The sequence below is a fragment of the Kogia breviceps genome, chromosome 2 (assembly GCF_026419965.1).
Source record: "Kogia breviceps isolate mKogBre1 chromosome 2, mKogBre1 haplotype 1, whole genome shotgun sequence".
In the NCBI taxonomy this organism is placed as follows: domain Eukaryota; kingdom Metazoa; phylum Chordata; class Mammalia; order Artiodactyla; family Physeteridae; genus Kogia; species Kogia breviceps.
In genome coordinates this window covers 15081593-15105463 of record NC_081311.1, presented here as the reverse complement: position 1 = coordinate 15105463, position 23871 = coordinate 15081593, and the positions used below count along the sequence as shown (strand labels likewise).

The 23871-nt window shown below is 37.0% G+C and overlaps 1 protein-coding gene across 2 annotated transcripts in view; it reads left to right on the top strand.

Moving 5' to 3' along the window:
* Window positions 1–23871, top strand: part of ATRNL1 (attractin like 1) — a 705727-nt gene that overhangs the window by 304008 nt on the left and 377848 nt on the right. For both annotated transcript variants that reach the window (XM_059054362.2, XM_067024581.1), the window contains exon 26: window positions 22830–22908. In XM_059054362.2, coding sequence (XP_058910345.1) covers window positions 22830–22908 — 79 coding nt within the window. The remainder of the gene's footprint in view (window positions 1–22829; window positions 22909–23871) is intronic.

The window sequence follows — 23871 nt, the reverse complement described above, 5'->3', positions numbered from 1 at the left end:
CGTTGTCTTTGCATAAGAGGACTGCTTTGCCTGAGCAGTCTATCATCTCTGGAGCTCTGCAATTCTAACAATTAGATCATGGGTCTACTGCTCATTCATATTGGCTCCTCCACTGTCAGAGGTAAGGACCTGATTTAAAGCTATAAAAGAGACTCTCTAGCTCGTATATTTAGCCTGTAATGTTTATTAGTGGCCTTCAGTCTCTCATTATCCCTCTGTAGGGTCAATACAAACATAGCAGTAGTCAGCCAACTCCACTCTCTTTTGAAAGCACTTTCCCCAGGTCACCACTGGTGAAATTTTTAACAATTGAAGCCTTCTTCCAGGGACTGTCTGTGTTTCATCTAGCAACATGGATGGTTTCTTTTTAGCCTGCCAAATAGTGAGTGAGCCAGTTTCAAATCCCCATTTTACCTCCTGATTGCTCAGACCACAAGTCCTCAGAGAAGTGGACCAAAATGGCGTTAGCCATACAGTAAACGTATTAGGGGGAACTCGTGTGAGGGAAAGAGCAAGGGAGAAGGTGAGAGATCTTTTAGACCACAGTTCCAATCTGACCTTCGTGAAGTAGAGCAGGAAGAAAGGAAAGTTGAATGAAAGAGCCTGAAAGTTCGATAAGGCCAATGGTGAGTCCTCGAGCCAAACTCTGTATCCTAACAGAGGAGCTATGCATCTCTCAGGATCAGGCCTTCCTTACTATCACCGCCATGCTCAGTCATTGACTGAGAACAGCTCTCAGGAAGTGTGGCCTCAGTGTGAATACAGTGATAGATTGCCTTAATATTTTTCCACTTTAATATTATGTTTTTTAGTACAAACAAGTTAGAATTTTCAATTTTTCTTATGAATTGTTTGTTTTCCCTTCAATTTTTTTATTGTGGTAAAATACGTATAATATAAAACTTGCCATCTTAACCATTTTTAAGTGAACAATTCAGTGATGTTAAGTACATTTACATTATTGTGCAGCTATTTACACTATCCATCTCCAGAACTCTTTTTATCTTGCAAAACTACAACTCTATACACATTAAACCGTAACTCCCTATCTCCTCTTCCCCAGCCACTGACAACCATCATTATGCTTTCTGTCTGCATGATCTTTACTACTCTAGGTATCTTATATAAGTGATATCATATAATGTTTGTCCTTTTGTGACTGGCTTATTTCACTTAGTATGATGTTCTCAAAGCTCATCCATGTTGTGATATATGTCAGAATTTCTTTTCTTTTAAGGCTGAGTAATATTCCATTGTATGTATATACCACATTTTGTTTATTCATGTTTATGGACATTTGAGTTGCTTCCATGTTTTAGCTATTGTAAGTAATGCTTCTATGAACATGAGTGTACAAATATGTATTCAAGATTTTGCTTTCAATTCTTTTGGATATATTCCCAGAAGAGAAATTCCTAGGTCATATGGTAATTCTAGTTTTAATTTTTTGAAGAACCTCCATACTATTTTCCATAGCAGTTGTACCATTTGCATTCTCACCAGCAGTGCACAAGGATTCCAGTTTTTCCATATTCTCACCAACACTTGTAATTTTCTTTTTCTTTCTTCCTTTTCTTTTTCCTTTCTTTCTTTTTTTTTGATTGTAGCCATCCTAGAGGGTGCAACTTGGTATCTCATTGTGGTTTTGATGTACATTTCTTTAACGATTAGTGCTGATAAGCACTTTTTCACTTGCTAATTTGCCATTCATATATCTTCTTTGTAGAAATGTCTGTTTAAGTCTTTTGTCCATTTTTTGCCAGTATCACAGTCTTGATTACTGTAGCTTTGTAGTAAATTTTGAAATCAAGAAGTGTGGATCCTCCCTCTTTGCTCTTTTTCAAGATTTTTTGGGCTACTTGGGGTCCCTTTAGGTACTAAAATTCATATGGATATGGAACTAATCATGTGATTTTTCCCCTTCTTTTTGTTAATATGGAGTATTACGTTTATGCTTTTCATATGTTAGACCATCCTTGCATTCCAGGAATAAATTGTACTTGGTCATAGTATATAATTCTTTTAATAATAATTTCCCCTTTTCTGCATCATTGTTCAAAAGGGATATTAGTACTTTTCTTTTTGTGTGTCTTTGTCTGACTTTGGTATCAGGATAATGCTGGCCACATAGGATGACTTAGGGATTGTCTTCTACTCTTTAATGTTTGCAACAATTTGAGAAGGACTGGTATTAGTTCTTCTTGAAATGTTTAGTGGAATTAATCAGTGAAGCCATCAAGTCCCAGGCTTTTCTTTGTCAGGAGATTTTTGATTACTGATTCAATCTCCATACTAGTCATAGTTCTATTCAGTCCTATTTTTTCATGATTAAGTCTTGGTAGGTTTTGTGTTTCTAGGAATTTGTCCATTTCATCTAGGTTATACAATTTGTGTACAGTTGTTCATAGTACACTCTAATAAATCCCTTTTATTATCATAGGATCAGTAGTAGTATCTATACTATATTTATTTTTATTTATTTTTAGTAAGTTGAATCTTCTCTCTTTTCCTTAGTAAATCTAGCCAAAGGTTTGTCAATTTTATTGATTGGTTTGAAGAACCAACTGTTGGGTTTGTTGATTTTTCTCTATTATTTTACTATTTTCTATTTCATTTATCTGTTTTAATCTTTATTACAATATTTCCTTCCTTCTGCTAACTTTGGGTTTAGTTCTTTTTCTAGTTCCTTAAGTTTAATGTCAGGTTGTTGATTTGAGATCTTTCTTGTTTTTCAATGTAAACATTTATAGTTAAACATTTCCTCCTTAGCACTGCTTTTACTGCATCCCATCAGTTTTATTATGTTCTGTTTTCATTTTCATTTGTCTCTAAGTACTTTCTAATTTCCCTTGTGATTTCTTCTATGAGCTGTTGGCTGTTCAAGAGTATGTTGTTTAATTTCCCCAAATTTGTGAGTTTTCCAGGTTTTCTTCTGTTATTGATTTCTGACTTTATTCTGCTATAGTTAAAGGAGATACTTTTCATGATATCTATTTTTTTTAATTTATTGAGAAAATTTGTGACCTAAAATATGGTATATCCCAGACAATATCTCATGTGCACTTGAGAAGAATGTGTATCCTGTTGTTGGGAATAGTGTTTTACATATGTTCTTTGAATGTAGTTGGTTTATTGTGTTGTTCGAATCCTCTGTTTCCTTACTTATGTTTGTCTGGTGTTCCTATCCATTATTGAGAGTGGAGTTGAATTGTTGTTTTAACCATTTTGAATTCTCTATGTCTTTATTGAAATTTTTGTCTTAATTTATAACTTGTTTTATATAAACTTAGATATAGTATCATTTTGTTAGAATTTCCATGGTAAATCTATTTTCCTTTCTTTACTTTCAATATTTTTTATTTTACTAGATTTTAAATATGTTTCATGTACACCACAAATATCTGGACATTGTTTATCCTGTTTAATAATCTGAAAATCTCTGACTTTTAAAGAAACAGATTTAGTGAATTTCTATTTATTGCAATTGTTTTATTTTAATTTTTTTCTCCTTTTCACTTTTTAAAATGCTTTCTCAAGCAACCTTTTTTCTTCTCCCCTGCTTTCTATTAAATTGAAATTTATAATTCAGAATTTAATAATTCTGTCCTTTTAATATTCTTTAATTGTTTTTCCTTTTAGCAGTTTAGGAATTATACATTTCATATTTTTTCTTTAATGAATGCCCTTAAATTTTAACATGTATATTTTTCCTAACCAGTAATAATGTTAATTGGTGTCTTTTTTTACTCCTTAATCATGTAAGAACACTAGAAAATTGGCAACTTTCACCTTTACATACGATTGTCTAATTTTAAATTCAATTTCTAATTTTATTTTTTTAAATAGCCTTATTGAGATATAATTCATATACAGTACAATTCACCCATTTAAAGTGCACAATTCAATGGCTCTGCAGCCATTATCACAGGCAATTTTAGAACATTTTCATCACCCCAGAAAGAAACTGTGTACCCATTTACAGTCACTTCCCATCCCTCTCCCACACCCTAAGTTTTAGACAATCACTAATCTAGTTCCTGTATATAGATTTTCCTGTTCTGAACATTTTCATATACTTATTAAAATCATACAATATTCATTCTTTTGTGACAAGCTTCTATCACTTATCACAGTGTTTACAGGGTTTATCCATGATGTTGTATGTATCGGTATATCATTGCTTTTTATTGCTAAGTACCATTCCATTGTATGGATATGACACATTTTATTTCTCCTTTTTCAGTAATGGGCATTTGGGTTTTTTCCTCTTTTTGGCTCATATGAATTATGCCACTATGAACATTTGTGTCCATGATTTTATGTGGTGATACATTTTTATTTCTCTTGAGTATATACCTAGGAGTGGCATTGATGGGTCATATAGTAACTCTAGACTTAACATTGTGAGAAACTGGCAAACTATTTTCCAAAGAAGATGTGCCATTTTACATTCTCACCAGGAATGTATGAGGGTTCCAATTTCTCCATATTCTCAGTAACACTTCTTTTTATCTCTTTTTGATTATAGCCATCTTAGTGCATATAAAGTGCCAAAAGAGATGATGATGCTGCTTTGGAGGATCCAGAAAGCATTTTTAATTAATTAGAGGAATTTAAAGAATAGAAAAAGAAAGAAAAATTAGGAGTTAAGCAATTAAAAAACAAGAATAATCAATGATGACCCTATAGAAGTGAGCATGTGAGTGGGAAGAATAATGAAAAATAAACACTGTGATCAAGATTTTGGGAAATGGGGGCTTCCCTGGTGGCGCAGTGGTTGAGAGTCCGCCTGCCGATGCAGGAGACGCGGGTTCGTGCCCTGGTCCGGGAGGATCCCACGTGCCGCGGAGCGGCTGGGCCCGTGAGCCACGGCTGCCGAGCCTGCGCGTCCGGAGCCTGTGCTCCGCAGCGGGAGAGGCCACAACGGTGAGAGGCCCGCATACCGCAAAAAAAAAAAAAAAAAGATTTGGGGAAATGAAACAATGATGTTGTCCATGAAGATATTTCAAAAGAGAAAAAGGAAGGATGTAACTCCCTACAGGGAGAGAAGTAAACTGAAATCATTGGTAACAGAATGCCTACATCAAAGTGGCATATCCCAGAAGGAGTATGTGATATAAAAATTTTTTTTTAAATGATGCAAGAACGAAGAACTCTGGGAAGAATGAAAAATAGAAGTCCTCCTTTTCAAAAGTGAGATTATGATAATGGATATGTTAATAGAAATGAGGCCTTAAGATATACATTTCTCTAAGTAGAAACCATAAATTACATCTTATTATACTGGAGGTTTCTTCAGGAATTCTCTCCCTGGCTTTGCTGTAGAAGAAAACAGATATTTAGATCCCAGCTCTTCTTTTAAACCAAAATATCAAATATAGCTCGAGCAAAATAGTAATTGCACAAAGTTTATTGCAACTTAGCTAAACCAGTGCTCCGTGTCTAATTTTCAATGCTAAGGAACACTATAGCCTGAAACTTAGTTCTTTCACTAAAATATTGCCTAGTACTTCAAAATCAACATGTCCTAAATTAAACTTGCTATCCTGGCAAACAGCTCTTTTTTCTAATATTCTGTAGCTCAGTTACGGTTACCACTATTAACCTAACTTCAATACCTGGGAATTAACTAAATACATTTCTCTTTCCTTAATCCCCTACATAAGCCCTGATTCTTCCTTCTGTCTATCAATCTATTGTATTCAAAATAACCGAAGTGTTTTTTAACATAAATTGAATTATGAAAATCCATTGTTTAAAAGTTTCCTTTCACATTTATAATATAATTCAGACTAGACTTACAAGTTCCTCTGAAACCAGGCCTAATTATCTGCCTCCTCTCATATTATTCTCCACAAATTTATTATATTGCAGTTGCTTTTTTTTAGGAGGTATCTGGTTTATTTCTTGTTTGGTTTTGTTTTGTGTTTCATTCCTTTGTAAAGTGTTTTAAAAGTTATGTGCAGTAAAATTCCATTTGGAGGGATATGGCCATATGAATTCTAAAATACGTATAGTTTCTTTTTTTAAAATTTTTACTGGAGTATAGCTGATTTATAATGCTGTGTTAGTTTCTGCTGTACAGCAAAGTGAATCAGTTATACATATACGTATGATATCGCTTATATGTAGAATCTAAAAAGAGGTACAAATTAACTAATGATGAGTGATGTTGAGCATCTTTTCATGTGCTTTTTGGCCATCTGTATGTCTTCTTTGGAGAAATGTCTATTTAGATCTTCTGCCCATTTTTTGATCATGTTGTTTGTTTTTTTGACATAGAGCTGCATGAGCTGTTTGTATATTTTGGAGATTAATTCCTTGTCAGTTTCTTCCTTTGCAAATATTTTTCCCCATTCTGTGGGTTGTCTTTTCATTTTGTTTATGGTTTCCTTTGCTGTGCAGACGCTTTTAAGTTTACTTAGGTCCCATTTGTTTATTTTATTTTTAAAATTTATTTTATTTATTTTTGACTGTGTTGGGTCTTCATTGCTGCGTGCAGGCTTTCTCCAGTTGCGGTGAGTGGGGGATACTCTTCGTTGCAGTGTGTGGGCTTCTCACTGCGGTGGCTTCCCTTGTTGCGGAGCATGGGCTCTAGGCGTGCAAGCTTCAGTAGTTGTGGTGCGGGAGCTCAGTAGTTGTGGCTCGCGGGCTCTAGAGCACAGGCTCAGTAGTTGTGGCTCACGGGCTCTAGAGCACAGGCTCAGTAGTAGTTGTGGCACAGAGGCTTAGTTGCTCCGGGGCATGTGGGATCTTGCTGGAACAGGGCTCGAAACTGTGTCCCCTGCATTGGCAGGTGGGTTCTTTTTTTTAACATCTTTATTGGAGTATAATTGCTTCACAATGGTGTGTTAGTTTCTGCTTCATAACAAAGTAATCAGTTATACATATACATATGTCCCCATATCTCTTTCCTCCTGCATCTCCCTACCTCCCACCCTCCCTATCCCACCCCTCTAGGTGGTCACAAAGCACCGAGCCGATCTCCCTGTGCTATGCGGCTGCTTCCCACTAGCTACCTCTTTTATGTTTGGTAGTGTATATATGTCCATGCCACTGTCTCACTTTGTCCCAGCATACCCTTCTCCCTCCCTGTATCCTCAACTCCATGCACTAGCAGGTCTACCTCTTTATTCCCATCTTGTCCCTAGGTTCTTCTGACCATTTTTTCCCTTTTTTTTGGTTTAGATTCCATATATATGTGTTAGCATACGGTATTTGTTTTTCTCTTTCTGACTTACTTCATTCTGTATGACAGTCTCTAGGTCCATCCACCTCACTACAAATAACTCAGTTTTGTTCCTTTTTATGGCTGAGTAATATTCCATTGTATATATGTGCCACATCTTCTTTATCCCTTCATCTGTCGATGGACACTTAGGTTGCTTCCATGTCCTGGCTATTGTAAATAGAGCTGCAATGAACATTGTGGTACATGACTCTTCTTGAATTATGTTTTTCTCAGGGTATATGCCCAGTAGTGGGATTGCTGGGTCATATGGTAGTTCTATTTTTAGTTTTTTAAGGAACCTCCATACTTTTCTCCATAGTGGCTGTTTCAATTTACATTCCCACCAACAGTGCAAGAGTGTTCCCTTTTCTCCACACCCTCTCCAGCATTTATTGTTTCTAGATTTTTTGATGATGGCCACTCTGACCGGTGTGAGATGATATCTCATTGTAGCTTTGATTTGCATTTCTCTAATGATTAATGATGTTGAGCATTCTTTCATGTGTTTGTTGGCAATCTGTATATCTTCTTTGGAGAAATGTCTATTTAGGTCTTCTGCCCATTTTTGGATTGGGTTGTTTGTTTTTTTGTTATTAAGCTGCATGAGCTGCTTGTAAATTATGGAGATGAATCCTTTGTCAGTTGCTTCATTTGCAAATATCTTCTCCCATTCTGAGGTTTGTCTTTTGGTCTTGTTTATGGTTTCCTTTGCTGTGCAAAAGCTTTTAAGTTCATTAGGTCTTATTTGTTTATTTTTGTTTTTATTTCCATTTCTCTAGGAGGTGGGTCAAAAAGGATCTTGCTGTGATTTATGTCCGAGTGCTCTGCCTATGTTTTCCTCTAAGAGTTTGATAGTGTCTGGCCTTACATTTAGGGCTTTAATCCATTTTGAGTTTATTTTTGTGTATGGTGTTAGGGAGTGTTCTAATTTCATTCTTTTCCATGTAGCTGTCCAGTTTTCCCAGCACCATTTATTGAAGAGGCTATCTTTTCTCCACTGTATATTCTTGCCTCCTTTATCGAAGATAAGGTGACCATATGTGTGTGGCTTTATCTCTGGGCTTTCTATCCTGTTCCTTTGATCTATATTTTTGTGCCAGCACCATACTCTCTTGATTACTGTAGCTTTGTAGTATAGTCTGAAGCCAGGGAGCCTGTTTCCTCCAGCTCCGTTTTTCTTTCTCAAGATTGCCTTGGCTATTCGGGGTCTTTTGTGTTTCCATAGAAATTGTGAAGTTTTTTATTCTAGTTCTGTGAAAAATGCCAGTGGTAGTTTGATAGGGATTGGATTGAATCTGTAGATGGCTTTGGGTAGTAGAGTCATTTTCACAATGTTGATTCTTCCAATCTAAGAACATTGTATATCTTTCCATCTATTTGTATCATCTTTAATTCCTTTCATCAGTGTCTTATAGTTTTCTGCATATAGGTCTTTTGTCTCCTTAGGTAGGTTTATTCCTAGATATTTTATTCTTTTTGTTGCAGTGGTAAATGGGAGTATTTTCTTAATTTCACTTTCAGATTTTTCATCATTAGTGTATAGGAATGCAAGAGATTTCTGTGCATTAATTTTGTATCCTGCTACTTTACCAAATTCATCGATTACCTCTAGTAGTTTTCTGGTAGCATGTTTAGGATTCTCTATGTGTAGTATCATGTCATCTGCAAAGAGTGACAGCTTTACTAGTTTTCCAATTTGGATTCCTTTTATTTCTTTTTCTTCTCTGATTGCTGTGGCTAAAACTTCCAAAACTATGTTAAATAATGGTGGTGAGAGTGGGCTGTTGTGTCTTGTTCCTGATCTTAGTGGAAATGGTTTCAGTTTTTCACCATTGAGGATGATGTTGGCTGTGGGTTTGTCATATATGGCCTTTTTATGTTGAGGAAAGTTCCCTCTATGCCTACTTTCTGGAGGGTTTTTATCATAAATGGGTGTTGAATTTTGTCGAAAACTTTCTCTGCATCTATTGAGATGATCATATGGTTTTTATCCTTCAATTTGTTAATATGGTGTATCACGTTGATTGATTTGCGTATATTGAAGACTCCTTGCATTGCTGGGATAAACCCCACTTGATCATAGTGCATGATCCTTTTAATGTGCTGTTGGATTCTGTTTGCTAGTATTTTGTTGAGGATTTTTGCATCTATGTTCATCAGTGATATTGGCCTGAAGTTTTCTTTCTTTGTGACATCTTTGTCTGGTTTTGGTTATCAGAGTGATGGTGGCCTCGTAGAATGAGTTTGGGAGTGTTCCTCCCTCCGCTATATTTTGGAAGAGTTTGAGAAGGATTGGTGTTAGCTTTTCTCTAAATCTTTGAAAGAATTCACCTGTGAAGCCATGTGGTCCTGGGCTTTTGTTTGTTGGAAGTTTTTAAATCACAGTTTCAATTTCATTGCTTGTGATTTGTCTGTTCATATTTTCTATTTCTTCCTGGTTCAGTGTCGGAAGGTTTTGCATTTCTAATAATTTGTCCATTTCTTCCAGGTTGTCCATTGTATTGGCATATAGTTGTTTGTAGTAATGTCTCATCATCCTTTGTATTTCTGCAGTGTCAGTTGTTACTTCTTTTTTTTCATTTCTAATTCTGTTGATTTGAGTCTTCTCCCTTTATTTCTTGATAAGTCTGGCTAATGGTTTATCAATTTTTTTTATCTTCTCAAAGAACCAGCTTTTAGTTTTATTGATCTTTGCTATCATTCCTTCATTTCTTTTTCATTTATTTTTGACCTGATCTTTATGATTTATTTCCTTCTGCTAACTTTGGGGTTTTTTTGTTCTTCTTTCTCTAATTGCTTTAGGTGTAAGGTTAGGTTGTTTATTTGAGATGTTTCTTGTTTCTTTTTTTTTTAAACATCTTTATTGGAGTATAATTGCTTTACAATGGTGTGTTAGAATTTTCCCTGATGATAGTGGTAATTTAGGAGAAGAAGAAGGATCCAAGGCCATAGAACAATTCTGAAAGCAAAATAAGGCTGCTGAGTTTTCACCCAGTGTAGGAGATTAAGTTTTATTTTTATTTTTTATTTTTAAAATTTTTTTGAGATTTTTTAAAAAACATCTTTATTGGAGTATAGTTGCTTTACAATGGTGTAGTAGTTTCTGCTTTACAACAAAGTGAATCAGTTATACATATACATATGTTCCCATATCTCTCTCCTCTTGCGTCTCCCTCCCTCCCACCCTCCCTATCCCACACTCCCTATCCCACCCCTCTAGGTGGTTACAAACCACCTAGCTGATCTCCCTGTGCCATACGGCTGCTTCCCACTAGCTATCCGCCCTACATTTGGTAGTGTATATATGTCCATGCCACTCTCTCACTGTGTCACAGTTTACCCTTCCCCATCCCCATATCCTCAAGTCCATGCTCTAGTAGGTCTGTGTTTTATTCCCGTCCTACCCCTAGGCTCTTCATGACTTTTTTTGTTGTTGTTAGATTCTATATATATGTGTTAGCATATGATGGTATTTGTTTTGCTCCTTCTGACTTACTTCACTCTGTTTGACAGACTCCAGGTCCCTCCATCTCACTACAAATAACTCAGTTTCGTTTCTTTTTCTGGCTGAGTAATATTCCATTGTATATATATGGCACATCTTCTTTCTCCATTCATCTGTCGATGGACACTTAGTTTGCTTCCATGTCCTGGCTATTGTAAATAGAGCTGCAATGAACATTGTGATACATGACTCTTCTTGAATTATGTTTTTCTCAGGGTATATGCCCAGTAGTGGGATTAGTGGGTCATATGGTAGTTCTATTTGTAGTTTATAAGGAATCTCCATACTGTTCTCCATAGTGGCTGTTTCAGTTTACATTCCCACCAACAGTGCAAGAGTGTTCCCTTTTCTCCACACCCTCTCCAGCATTTATTGTTTCTAGATTTTTTGATGATGGCCATTCTAACTGGTGTGAGATGATATCTCATTGTAGTTTTGATTTGCATTTCTCTAATGATTAATGATGTTGAGCATTCTTTCATGTGTTTGTTGGCAATCTGTATATCTTCTTTGGAGAAATGTCTATTTAGGTTTTCTGCCCATTTTTGGATTGGGTTCTTTGTTTTTTTGTTATTGAGCTGTATAAGCTGCTTGTAAATTTTGGAGATGAATCCTTTGTCAGTTGCTTCATTTGCAAATATCTTCTCCCATTCTGAGGTTTGTCTTTTGGTCTTGTTTATGGTTTCCTTTGCTGTGCAAAAGCTTTTAAGTTTCATTAAGTCCTATTTGTTTATTTTTGTTTTTATTTCCATTTCTCTAGGAGGTGGGTCAAAAAGGATCTTGCTGTGATTTATGTCCGAGTGTTCTGCCTATGTTTTCCTCTAAGAGTTTGATAGTTTCTGGCCTTACATTTAGATCTTTAATCCAGTTTGAGCTTATTTTTTTGCATGGTGTTAGGGAGTGTTCTAATCTCATACTTTTACATGTACCTGTCCAGTTTTCCCAGCACTGTGATGTTTCTTGTTTTTTAATATAGGCTTGTAGTTATAAACTTCCCTCTTAGAACTGCTTTTTCTGCATCCCATAGGTTTTGTGTTGTTGTGTTTTCATTGTCATTTGTTTCTAGGTACTTTTTGATTTCCTCTTTGATTTCTTCAGTGATCTCTTGGTTATTTAGTAGTGTGTTGTATAGCCTCCATGTGTTTCTATTTCTTACAGATTATTTCCTGTAATTGATATCTAGTCTCATAGCGTTGTGGTCGGAAAAGATACTTGATACGATTTCAATTTTCTTAAATTTACTGAGGCTTGATTTGTGATCCAAGATATGATCTATCCTGGAAAATGTTCCATGAGAACTTGAGAAGAATGTGTATTGTGTTGTTTTTGGATGGAATGTCCTATAAGTATTAATTAAGTCCATCTTGTTTAATGTATCATTTAAAGCTTGTGTTTCCTTATTATTTTCATTTTGGATGATCTGTCCATTGGTGAAAGTGGGGCATTAAAGTCTCCTACTATGTTTGTGTTACTGTCGATTTCCCCTTTTACGTCTGTTAGTATTTGCCTTATGTATTGAGGTGCTCCTATGTTGGGTGCATAAATATTTACCATTGTTATATCTTCTTCTTGGATTGATCCATTGATTATTATGTAGTGGCCTTCTTTGTCTCTTGTAATAGTCTTTGTTTTAAAGTCCATTTTGTCTGATATGAGAATTGCTACTCCAGCTTTCTTTTGATTTCCATTTGCATGGAATTTGTTTTTCCATCCCCTCACATTCAGTCTGTATGTGTCCCTAGATCTGAAGTGGGTCTCTTGTAGACAGCATATATACGGGTCTTGTTTTTGTATCCATTCAGCCAGTCCATTGGTTGGAGCATTAAATCCATTTATGTTTAAGGTAATTATCAATATGTATGTTCCTATTACCATTTTCTTAATTGTTTTGGTTTATTATTGTAGGTCTTTTCCTTCTGTTGTGTTTCCTGTCTAGAGAAGGTCCTTTAACATTTGTTGTAAATTTGATTTGGTGGTGCTGAATTATCTTAGCCTCTGCTTGTCTGTAAAGCTTTTAATTTCTCCATCAAATCTGGATGAGATCCTTGCTGGGTAGAGTAATCTTGGTTGTAGGTTTTTCTCTCTCATCACTTTAAATATGTCCTGCCACTCCCTTTTGGCTTGCAGAATTTCTGCTGAAAGATCAGCTGTTAACCTTATGGATATTCCCTTATGTGTTACTTGTTATTTTTCCCTTGCTGCTTTAAATATTTGTTCTCTGTATTTAATTTTTGATAGTTTGATTAATATATGTGTTGGCATGTTTCTCCTTGGATTTATCCTGTGTGGGACTCTCTGTGCTTCCTGGACTTGATTAACTATTTCCTTTCTCATATTAGGGAAGTTTTCAACTATAATCTCTTCAAATATTTTCTCAGTCCCTTTCTTTTTCTATTTTTCTTCTGGTACCCCTATAATTCGAATGTTCGTGCATTTAATGTTGTCCCAGAGGTCTCTGAGACTGTCCTAGCTCTTTTCATTCTTTTTTCTTTATTCTGCTCTGCAGTAGTTATTTCCACTATTTTATCTTCCAGGTCACTTATCCATTGTTCTGCCTCAGTTATTCTGCTATTGATCCCTCTAGAGAGTTTTTAATTTCATTTGTTGTGTTGTTTACATTTGTTTGTTTGCTTTTTAGTTCTGCTAGGTCCTTGTTAAACGTTTCTTGTATTTTCCCATTGTATTTCCAAGATTTTGGATCATCTTTACTATCATTATTCTCACTTCTTTTTCAGGTAGACTGCCTATTTCCTCTTCATCTGTTAGGTCTGGTGGGTTTTTGCCTTGCTCCTTCATCTGCTGTGTGTTTTTCCTGTCTTTTCATTTTGCTTATCTTACTGTTTTTGGGGTCTCGTTTTCGCCGGCTGCAGGTTCATAGTTCCCATTGTTTTTGGTGTCTGTCCCCAGTGGCTAAGGTTGGTTCAGTGGGTTGTGTAGGTTTCCTGGTGGAAGGGACTAGTGCCTGTGTTGTGGTGGATGAGTCTGGATCTTGTCCTTCTCGTGAGCAGGTCCACATCTGGTGGTGTGTTTTGGGGTGTCTGTGGCCTTATTATGATTTTAGGCAGCCTCTCTGCTAATGGGTGGGGTTGTGTTCCTGTCTTGCTAGTTGTTTAGCATAGGGTGTCCAGCACTGTAGCTTGCTGGTTGTTGAGTGAAACTGGGTTTTGGCGTTGAGATGGAGATCTCTGGGAGATTTTCTTTGTTTGATATTACATGGAGCTGGGAGGTCTCTTGTGGATCAGTGTCCACCTCAGTGGCACAGCCCTGATACCTGGCTGGAGCACCAAGAGCCTTTCATCCACACTGGTCAGAATAAAAGGGAGAAAAAAGAAAGAAAGAAGGAAAGAAAGAAAGAAAGAAAGAAAGAAAGAAAGAAAGAAAGAAAGAAAGAAAGAAAGAAAGAAAGAAAGAAAGAAAGAAAGAAAGAAAGAAAGAAAGAAAGAAAGAAAGAAAGAAAGAAAGAAAGAAAGAAAGAAAGAAAGAAAGAAAAAAAGAAAGAAAGAAAGAAAGAAAGAAAGAAAGAGAGAGAAAGAGAGAAAGAGAAGAAAGAAAGAGAAAGAGAGAAAGAGAGAGAGAAAGAAAGAGAAAGAAAATAAGGGAGATAAGATAAAATAATTAAAATAAGAAATAATTATTAATAAAAAAATTTTTTTAAATAAAAGAAAAAAAGTACAGACAGAACCCTAGGATAAATGGTAAAAGCTGAGCTAGACAGACAAAATCACACACAGAAGAATACATATACACACTCACAAAAAGAGAAAAAGGGAAAAATATATATAGATATCATTGCTCCCAAAGTCCACCTCCTCAATTTGGGATGATTCGTTGTCTATTCAGGTATTCCACAGATGCAGGGTACATCAAGTTGACTGTGGAGACTTATTCCGCTGCTCCTGAGGCTGCTGGGAGAGACTTCCCTTTCTCCTCTGTTCGCACAGCTCCCAACGTTCAGCTTTGGATTTGGCCCCACCTCTGCGTGTAGGTCGGCAGAGGGCGTCTGCCCTTCGCTCCGACAGGACGTGGTTAAAGGAGCAGCTGATTCAGGGGCTCTGGCTCACTCAGGCCAGGGGGAGGGAGGAGTACGGAGGTGGGGCGAGCCTGCGGCTGCAGAGGCCAGCGTGACGTTGCACCAGCATGAGGCGCGCCATGCGTTCTCCCGGGGAAGTTGTCCCTGGGTCCCGGGACCCTGGCAGTGGTGGGCTGCACACACTCCCGGGAGGGGAGGTGTGGAGAGTGACCTGTGCTCGCACACAGGCTTCTTGGTGGTAGCAGCAGCAGCCTTAGTGTCTCATGCCCATCTCTGGGGTCCGCGCTGATAGCCGCGACTCGCGCCTCTGTCTCTGGAGCTCCTTTAAGCGGCGATCCTAATCCCCTCTCCTCGCGCACCAGGAAACAAAGAGGCAAAACAAGTCCCTTGCCTCTTCGGCAGGTCCAGACTTTTTCCCGGACTCCCTCCCGGCTAGCCGTGGTGCACTAACCCCTTCAGGCTGTGTTCACACAGCCAACCCCAGTCCTCTCTCTGCAATCCAACCGAAGCCCAAGCCTCAGCTCCCAGCCCCCGCCCGCCCCGGCAGGGGAGCAGACAAGCCTCTCGGGCTGGTCGGACCCGATCCTCTGCGGGAATCTCTCCGCTTTGCCCTCCGCGCCCCTGTTGCTGCTCTCTCCTCCGCGGCTCCGAAGCTTCCCGCCCGCGAAGGGGCTTCTAGTGTGTGGAAACCTTTCCTCCCTCACAGTTCCCTCCCACTCGTGCAGGTCCCGTCCCTATTCTTTTGTCTCTGTTTATTCTTTTCTCTTTTGCCCTACCCAGGTACGTGGGGGAGTTTCTTGCCTTTTGGGAGGTCTGAGGTCTTCCGCCAGCCTTCAGTAGGTGTTCTGTAGGAGTTGTTCCACATGTAGATGTATTTCTGATGTATTTGTGGGGAGGAAGGTGATATCCGTGTCTTACTCTTCCGCCATCTTGAAGCTCCTCTGTACAGTTTCTTGTAATCATCAGCTCTATCAGGATACAGACCAGTTCCAGAATCTCAAAGAATCCTTCATAGGGCTTCCTTTACAGTCAGTCTTTTTCCTCAGCCATAAACCCTGGCAACCACTGATTGGTACCGTGTCTCTATAGTTTTGCCTTTCCCAGAATGTCATATACATGGAATCATGCAGTATGTAACCTCCTGAGACTGGTTTCTTTCCCTTAGCATACTGCATTTGAGATTTATCCAAGTTGGTTTTTTCCATCAATAGTCCATTTCATTTTTGTTGTTAGGTGGTATTCCATTGCATGAATATACTCCAGTTTGTTTATCCATCCACCCTTTGATAGGTAAGAATTGTTATACTTTTCGGCAGCTCTGAATAATGCTGCTGTGGACAAGATTCATACTTGTATAGGTTTTGTGCAGACATAAGTTTTCACTTCTTTAGGATAAATGTCTGGAAGTGGGATTGCTGAATCATATAGCAAATGTATTTTTATCTTTATAATAACTGCCACTATTTTTCAGAGTGACTATCATTTTGCCTTGCCACCAGCAAAGTATGAGGGTTTCAGTTGTTCCACATACTCAGTGCTTGGTCTTGTCAGTATTTTTTATTATAGCCATTCAAATAGGTGTGTAGTGGTATCATAATTTTAATCTGCATTTCCCTAATGGCTAATGACATTGAATATCTTTTCATGTACTTATTAGCCATACTTTTATCTTCTTTGGTTAAGTGTCTTTGCAGATTTTTTGCCTATTTTTTATTGTTTGTTTTCTTATTCTTGGGTTTGAGTATTCTTTATATGTCTGGACGTAAATCTTCTGCCAGAAGTGTGATTTGATATAATTTTCTCCCAGACTTTGACTTGTATTTTTATTCTTTTAACAGTGTCTTTTGTGGAGAAAAAATGTTTTAATTTTGATAAAATCCAATGTATTTTTTGTTTCTTTTATAAGTTATGCTTTTGGTGTCATATAAGAACTCTTTGCCTACTCAAGGTCACATAGATTTCCTTCCAAGAGTTTTATACTTTTACATTGTACATTTAAGTCTGTGATCCATTTCAGATATCTTTTGTTTATGAGTCTATGGTCCATTTTAGTTACTGTTTATGATTGAGGTGTAGGTCAAGGTTCATCATTTTGCATATGGATATCCAGTTTTTATAGCCTTTGGAAAAGACTGGTCTTTCTCTTTTGAAATGCCTTTGCAGCTCTGTCAAAAATCCACTCACCATCAGGCTTCCAGTTCCAGGAAACACTCCATAAACATACATCTCTCTTTATGTCCCATGGGTCTCAACTATAAAACCTGGATGATATGCATGGGCAGCTATTTGGTAATTGTGAAAAGTAAGTATCATCAGGCAGATAAGGGAAGAACACCAGAATTCAGAGCACCCTGAAATATTTGGAAGTTAACCATTTATTCCTCCAGTATCCCCTGACTTGAGCCTCAGTGCAGAAAAATCCTGGAAAAATACTCTAGTTCTGACTGACCTGTGCTGTGGAAAAGGAAGCCCTTGAAGCTCAGAGAGTAGAGGAGATCCACCCCCCAATTTTTCCTCTCTTTTTAAAATATTTACTTACCCCCAATTCCAAACAGTCTTGAAGCAGGAACACTGGCTGCAGCAAAAACGGCCAGGAAGCTGCTAGAGCCAAATCTCCAAGGCTTGGGAATCTTCTACATAAGGCGGAACTTTGGGTACAAGAGGGTCAATACAAATCCATTGCTTTTCCCTCTTCTCTGTCCTCCCAAAGCAGAATGTGGCACAATCACAGAAGCGGGTAGTTTCTGGCCATAGGATGGAAAAGTGAAGCCCAGAGAACCAGAAAAAGTCTGGCAAATAACAGAGAGAGAAAAGCCATCCCATAAAGTTGAACTTCTGGGATCTTCCATGTGAGGCTCTTATCCTAATTAGCATACCAAAGAATTTGAGAAGTGGCTAATGGTTAGAACTCTGCCCAGGCCCGAGACTGAACCCACATGGCAGACTCAAATAGCACTGAAAAAGCTCTGGGTACATTGTAAGTACAGCCTACAGATGTCTAAAGTAAAATATATCTATAGAGAATATCGACATTTTCTATAAGATACAAATAAGACCTCAGTCCCTCTGTAAATTTGATACAGCATAAAGGGCTGTGATGGAAGTGCTCCATTCTTCAGCTTGGTTAGCAAGTCAAGGACTGTCTGTCAATATTTATTTATAGCTTTAAGAAAAAAACTTTATCGGGTGTTGGATTTGTTAACCATCCATATGGAGAAAAGTAACATTTGACTCCTACCTCATACTAATCATAAAAATAAATACCAGGAGAAAAGGAAAAACAATGAAGTATCATCTAGAAGGTAATATGGGAATTCTTCTTCACATCTTTAGAACTGGGAAAATTTCTTAAACAGACACACAAAGCACTTCGATAAAATTAGACTACAGTAAAACTAACAATTTTTGTTGTCAGAAGATGTCATTAATATTGTGAAAAGTCAAGCCATGCAGTAGTAGAAAATATTCACAACCTATATAAAGGATAAAGGCCTTATAGTCACAATATATAAATCATACAAATCAATAAAAAACAGTCTTAAAACTCAACTCCCCACCCCCAAAACGGCAAGAGACTTGAATAAGCACTTCACAAAAAAGGATAAGTGGCTAACAAAATATAAAAATGTGTTCCACTTAATTTTTATCAGGGAATGCAAATTAAAACCACAATATAATACTATCTACTATTCACCCGTTATAGTGGCTAAAAAGAACAAGATAGATGATATCAAATGTTGGAGTGGATGCGGAACTCTAGACACTTCTGGTGGTCTAGAAGTTGGTGCAACAACTTTGAAAACAATCTGACTGTATTCTAAAGTTGAGCTTACCCATACTCTGTGATCCAACAATTCCATTCCATCAAAGGTCATGTTAAACATATCTATAGCAGTGTGTTTTAAATAGTCAAAACCTTGGACTAACCCAAATACCTAAAAATAATAGAATATGGGGCAATGAAAAGAACAAACTAATTCTAAAAGAACAATGTGGGTGGCATTCACTAACATAGTTTTGAACAAAAGAAGCTAGAAACGAAAGAATGCATATTTTAGGATTCCGTTTGTATAAAGTTCAGAAATAGGCAGAAACACACTACGGTGTTAAAAATCATTATGCTAGTGACCTCTGATGAAGAGGCGACGGGCAAAGTACAATTTCTTTACTGGGGTGGTGGTTACATGGGTATATTTTCTTTGCAATAATTCATTGAGCTGTATACTTGTGATTTCTCTATGTGTGTTATGCATTTAGTGCTTTAGGAAAGCTTTTTAAGAAGAGCATTTACTACTTTAAAAATATTAAGGGAATTTTGTAATTGCAACTTTTATCCTGACTACATGGTTTCAAAAGGTATGCTTTAAATAAAAGTTGAGTGTAGAAAAGAACACTGTATACATTGACCTTTATAATTTTGGGTGCAAGTTTGTGAGATTAAGGTTTCATCCAGGTACATGATTTGTAACAGGAGTGGTTAACCAGGAAGGTCTTCCTTACTATATGTTGCTTTTGCCTTTTTAATACTTTGTCAAGGGGGCTTTAGAGCACTCTATTTTCTGTAAAATATTTCAAGAAAGGATCGAAGAGTTATCAGATGTGCTCTTTAGATTTGTAACTCTGTTACCGGTTTGGGGGAGGTTCACTTAGGTGTTTTGTTATGAATTTTACATAAATGATATCAGAAGTAGATTTTATGGATTCTTTCCCAGCCTTCACTTAACTCCTTCCATGTGGCTATGCAGTGAGGATTCAATTTGGGAGGAATTGATCCCTCACCAGCTTCATGGGTGGGCTAAAGCCAGTAAGTGCATACCCTTCAATTTGCCAAGTGATTGGCGAAGAGTGGGCATGTATAATGGTATGTGATAGAAGTCTGGAACTGCGGCATTCACTTTTGTATCTAAGAGAAAAACAAGCCTGAGAATAAAGCTGATGCACGACAGACTGTATGTCAGAAAGAAATGTAGCCAGGGCCCTGACCAGAACAAACATGGAACTTATTCTTCCTTTTGACTCTGGGGAGCGTCTTAGTCCACTCAGGCTGCCATAAACAACGAACACAGACTGAGTGACTTTAACAACAGAAAGTTTATAATCTCACAGTTTTGGAGACTGGCAAGTCTAAGATCTGAGTGCCAGCATGGTTGGCTTCTGGTGAGAGCTTTCTTCTTGGACTGTAGATGACCACCTTCTAGGTGTGTGTTCACGTGGCCTTTTCTCGGTACAAGTGCTTGGGGAGAGAGCACAAGCTCTCTGGTGTTTCTTCTTATCAGGACACTAATTCTACTGGCTCAGGGCTCTACCATTATGACCTCATTTAACGTTAGTTACATCCAAAAGTTCCTATCTCTAAGTATAATCACATTGGAGGTTAGGGTTTCAACATACAACTTTTGGAGGAACATTTGTAGCATTCTGCCTCTAGCCCCCTAAATCATGTCCTTATTGCATGCAAAGTACATTTATTTCATCCCAGCAATCCCAAAAGGCTTAATTCATTCCAGAATCGACCGTAAAGTCTGAAGTCTCATCTGAATATCGTCTAAATCAGATATGGGTGAAATTTGTGGTACAAGTTAACCCAAGGCAAAATTCCTCTCTAGCTGTGAGCCTGTGAAACCAGGCAAATTATGTGATTCCAAAATACCACGGTGGTATAGGCATAGAATAGATACTCTCATTTCAGAAGGAAGAAAAGTAAAGGAAGAAAGGGGCGATGGGTCCCAAGGAAGGCTAATCCCATCAGAAACAAGTCTTCATTGTCCTAAACTGAATCTTGATCATGTAACTGTTTTGGGGGGAGGATATTGTGAATTACAAATTGTCAAATAAAAATACTTTTTGGTATTTAGGTTACGTTTAATTATTAAATGTAAATGAATTTTGGTATGTGTACTATTGTCTACTACTGCAGACACTGTGAGAGAAACAGTTGACAAGATACGGTGTCTGACTGAATTTAAGGGATGATAAAATTGAATGTGTTTTTACATTTTACCTGGAAAGTAATGGTGAGACAAGAAGTCAACAGAAAGGGGAGAACTTGCAATTTAAGACTTTTGTAACTTAGGCAATTTACGTAAACTCTCCATGACTTTAAATTATGGAATGTCCATAATTTAAAACAAGGAATCAGGAATGCAGTCTACTTTCATTGACTCCATAGTGTGTCAAGAAGGATGAAGGAAGCCAAGAAAATAAAGTGTTCAGAAGGGTTTTAAAGGATGGATGGTTGGTATCGTCAACTGAGAAGTAAAAGACAGTTGATAGAGAAAAGACTAGTTTATTTAATTTTTAGAAAGTCATGATGAGGAGGTACCCACTAAAATGTTGCATAGTATATAAACATTAATTATTAATATTAACATTTTTATTAGTATACAAATTGGATACCAAATTATAAGACGTTAAATAAGACTAAGTTTTGAGAAAATTGACATGGAAGTGGCTACAAGGACCACTTGCTCAACAAACTAGAGGAAGCTACAGGGTTAATTAAAATAGGGCTATTGTTTTTTATTTTTTAGGAGATGTGGGACTTGAGCACTTATGAAAATTTAAATTTAGATGAAATAGAATGAGTCTATAAATACTAGAGGGAAAGATAATTATGTAAAAAGCAGTAAGGTACCTCAGTAATTGATCCTGGGGAATATGGAAAACAACTGTTAGGACACAGTGTGCAAGCTCGGAGTTCAGAGTTCCCAACAGGTGGGAAGGAAAGAGTCTGAGGCTTATGTGGCTCGTTTGGAATTTTGGCTCTACCACTTAACTCCCTGTGTGACTATAAGCAATTTACTTTGAACTTTTCTGAGCATTGGATTCTTCTTTTCTAAAATAAGAGTAATATATCCTATCTGGAAATGTTCCTATAAAACTAAACCCAGTTATCAGTGTGATGTATCTAGCACGGTATCTGGAATGTGTTCAGCACTCAGTGGATGGGTGCTAGAATTATCGATGTCATTGTCAGCATCATTGAAAGATATTCTAAGATTTCTTTAAGTGAGGCAAGGAGAAAATATATATTAAGGATTTGACAAGAGTAGAAAGTGTCAACATTTACACTGCTTATGAGTGAATCAATTGATGAGTACAAGGATTATCAGTTAAGGGTGAAGACCAGGTTTTTGGTAGTGGTCATGACCGCTGAATTTATAGTGGTACTGTTCTGCTCACTTCTGGGTCCTTTCATAGCATAATCTTTGACCACAGAGCAATGGAAGGGAAAAGAAACAGTAATGCATGGTTGGGATTGGTTAACCAGATTCACATAAATCTTGTTATTTTGAGATTTGTCAGTCTCAAATTACTGCTAAAAAAGTGTCCTCTGTTACATAGTCTATCGCATATGGTACCTAATACATATTGACCACATGTATATACATTTTAATTGAATTATTTCTTAATTTAAACATTAGCATATACAAGGGATTCTCAACTTCTGTAGGACTGACATTTTGGACAGAATAATTCTTTGTCATTGGTGGCAGTCCTGTGCATTGCAGGATGTTGAGCAGCATCCCTGGCTACACTCACTAGATGCAGGTTGCACTTCTCTCCCAGTGTGGTAATCAAACATGTTATCTAGACATAGTCAAGTGTCCCAGTGGGGGGGTGGGGGGGAGGGCTAAATCACCTTCAGTTGAGAACTACAGGCATATTCTCAGATATAAGATAGTTGCTAATAAAGGTAAAATGAATAAATGTGTGATATTTAAATTTATAAAATTGCCAGATTTTACGACTCAATAGCAATTCTAAAAAAATTTATTGCTGTATAAAACCAACAGAATTATCAAGTTACATTCCTTCTGACGGAGAAAATCTGAAAGATAGACTATAATATATATTAAAGAATATAAATAATTTTTCTACCTGTGTACTTTGCTTTTACTTGAGAATGTTTTACAAACTTCTAATTTATCTGTTTTGCTTGAATATTTACCAAGGCAAAGTGATTATTTCTATATATTTTTAAATCCTCTACATATTCTTTTATCATTTCATGACACATTGCAAGTGTTTCAAGCAGAAATTATTTGTGTTTTATTTTCTAGTTGCTTTTTATCCTTGTTACTGGTGGCCGCTGTGGTGTGGAAGATCAAGCAAACATGTTGGGCTTCTCGACGGAGAGAGGTAACAGTAATATTACTTAATCTTTTGTTTAAAGATTCAAGCAAACATATGGATCAGTATTCCTTAATTGACATCCTCCTTTCAAATCGAGATTTTCAAATCAGTTTCATTTATTAGGATTGAGCAAGTCAATCTAGTATTTTTTAAGCTTTAGAGCAAAATTTGCCACTGTCATTTTAAACCAGTATCTGTAGAAGCATTGGTTAGTTGCAGAGTTTTTTTAAAATAGTGTTAGAATTTATAGTGGTTTTGTTGATTAAAAAATCTGCAAGCTCTTTAATTTAGGTAGTTATACTATAAAAACATTTTTATAACTTACAATTTAAAAGAATATTCTGAGCAATAAATATTAATTTTTGGTTTGTATCTTGTAGAATTCTTTTTTTTTTGGTAATCCGATCTTTTTCATGAGTATCTGATAATCCAAGTATGTTTGAATTACACCTCAATTTGATACATTTCTATATCAGAATTAATCATGTATGTCCCTTATAATCTTAAAATTGATGAAAACAGTAATACTGTTACAGAACAACAGCTGATGATGTAAATATATTATACAAATATAGTTTCCTAACTTTGTAAGTATTAGTTAATTGAAAGGAACAAAGAAATATAATAATATGAGGATCCTAAGTATGCAGATTTATTGTTCTATACCTCATATAATGAAAAAGCGTTTGTTTTTTTAAATATTATTATATTCTATTACTTTTTATTTTTTATAAATGTATTTGTTTATTTTTGGCTTCATTGGGTCTTCGTTGCTGCACACGGGCTCTCTCTAGTTGCGGCGAGTGGGGGTTACTCTTCGTTGCGGTGCGCGGGCTTCCGTAGTTGTGATGCACAGGCTTCAGTAGTTGTGGCTTGCGGGCTCTAGAGTGCAGGCTCAGTAGTTGTGGCGCACGGGCTTAGCTGCTGTGTGACATGTGGTATCTTCCCAGACCAGGGCTCGAAGCCGTG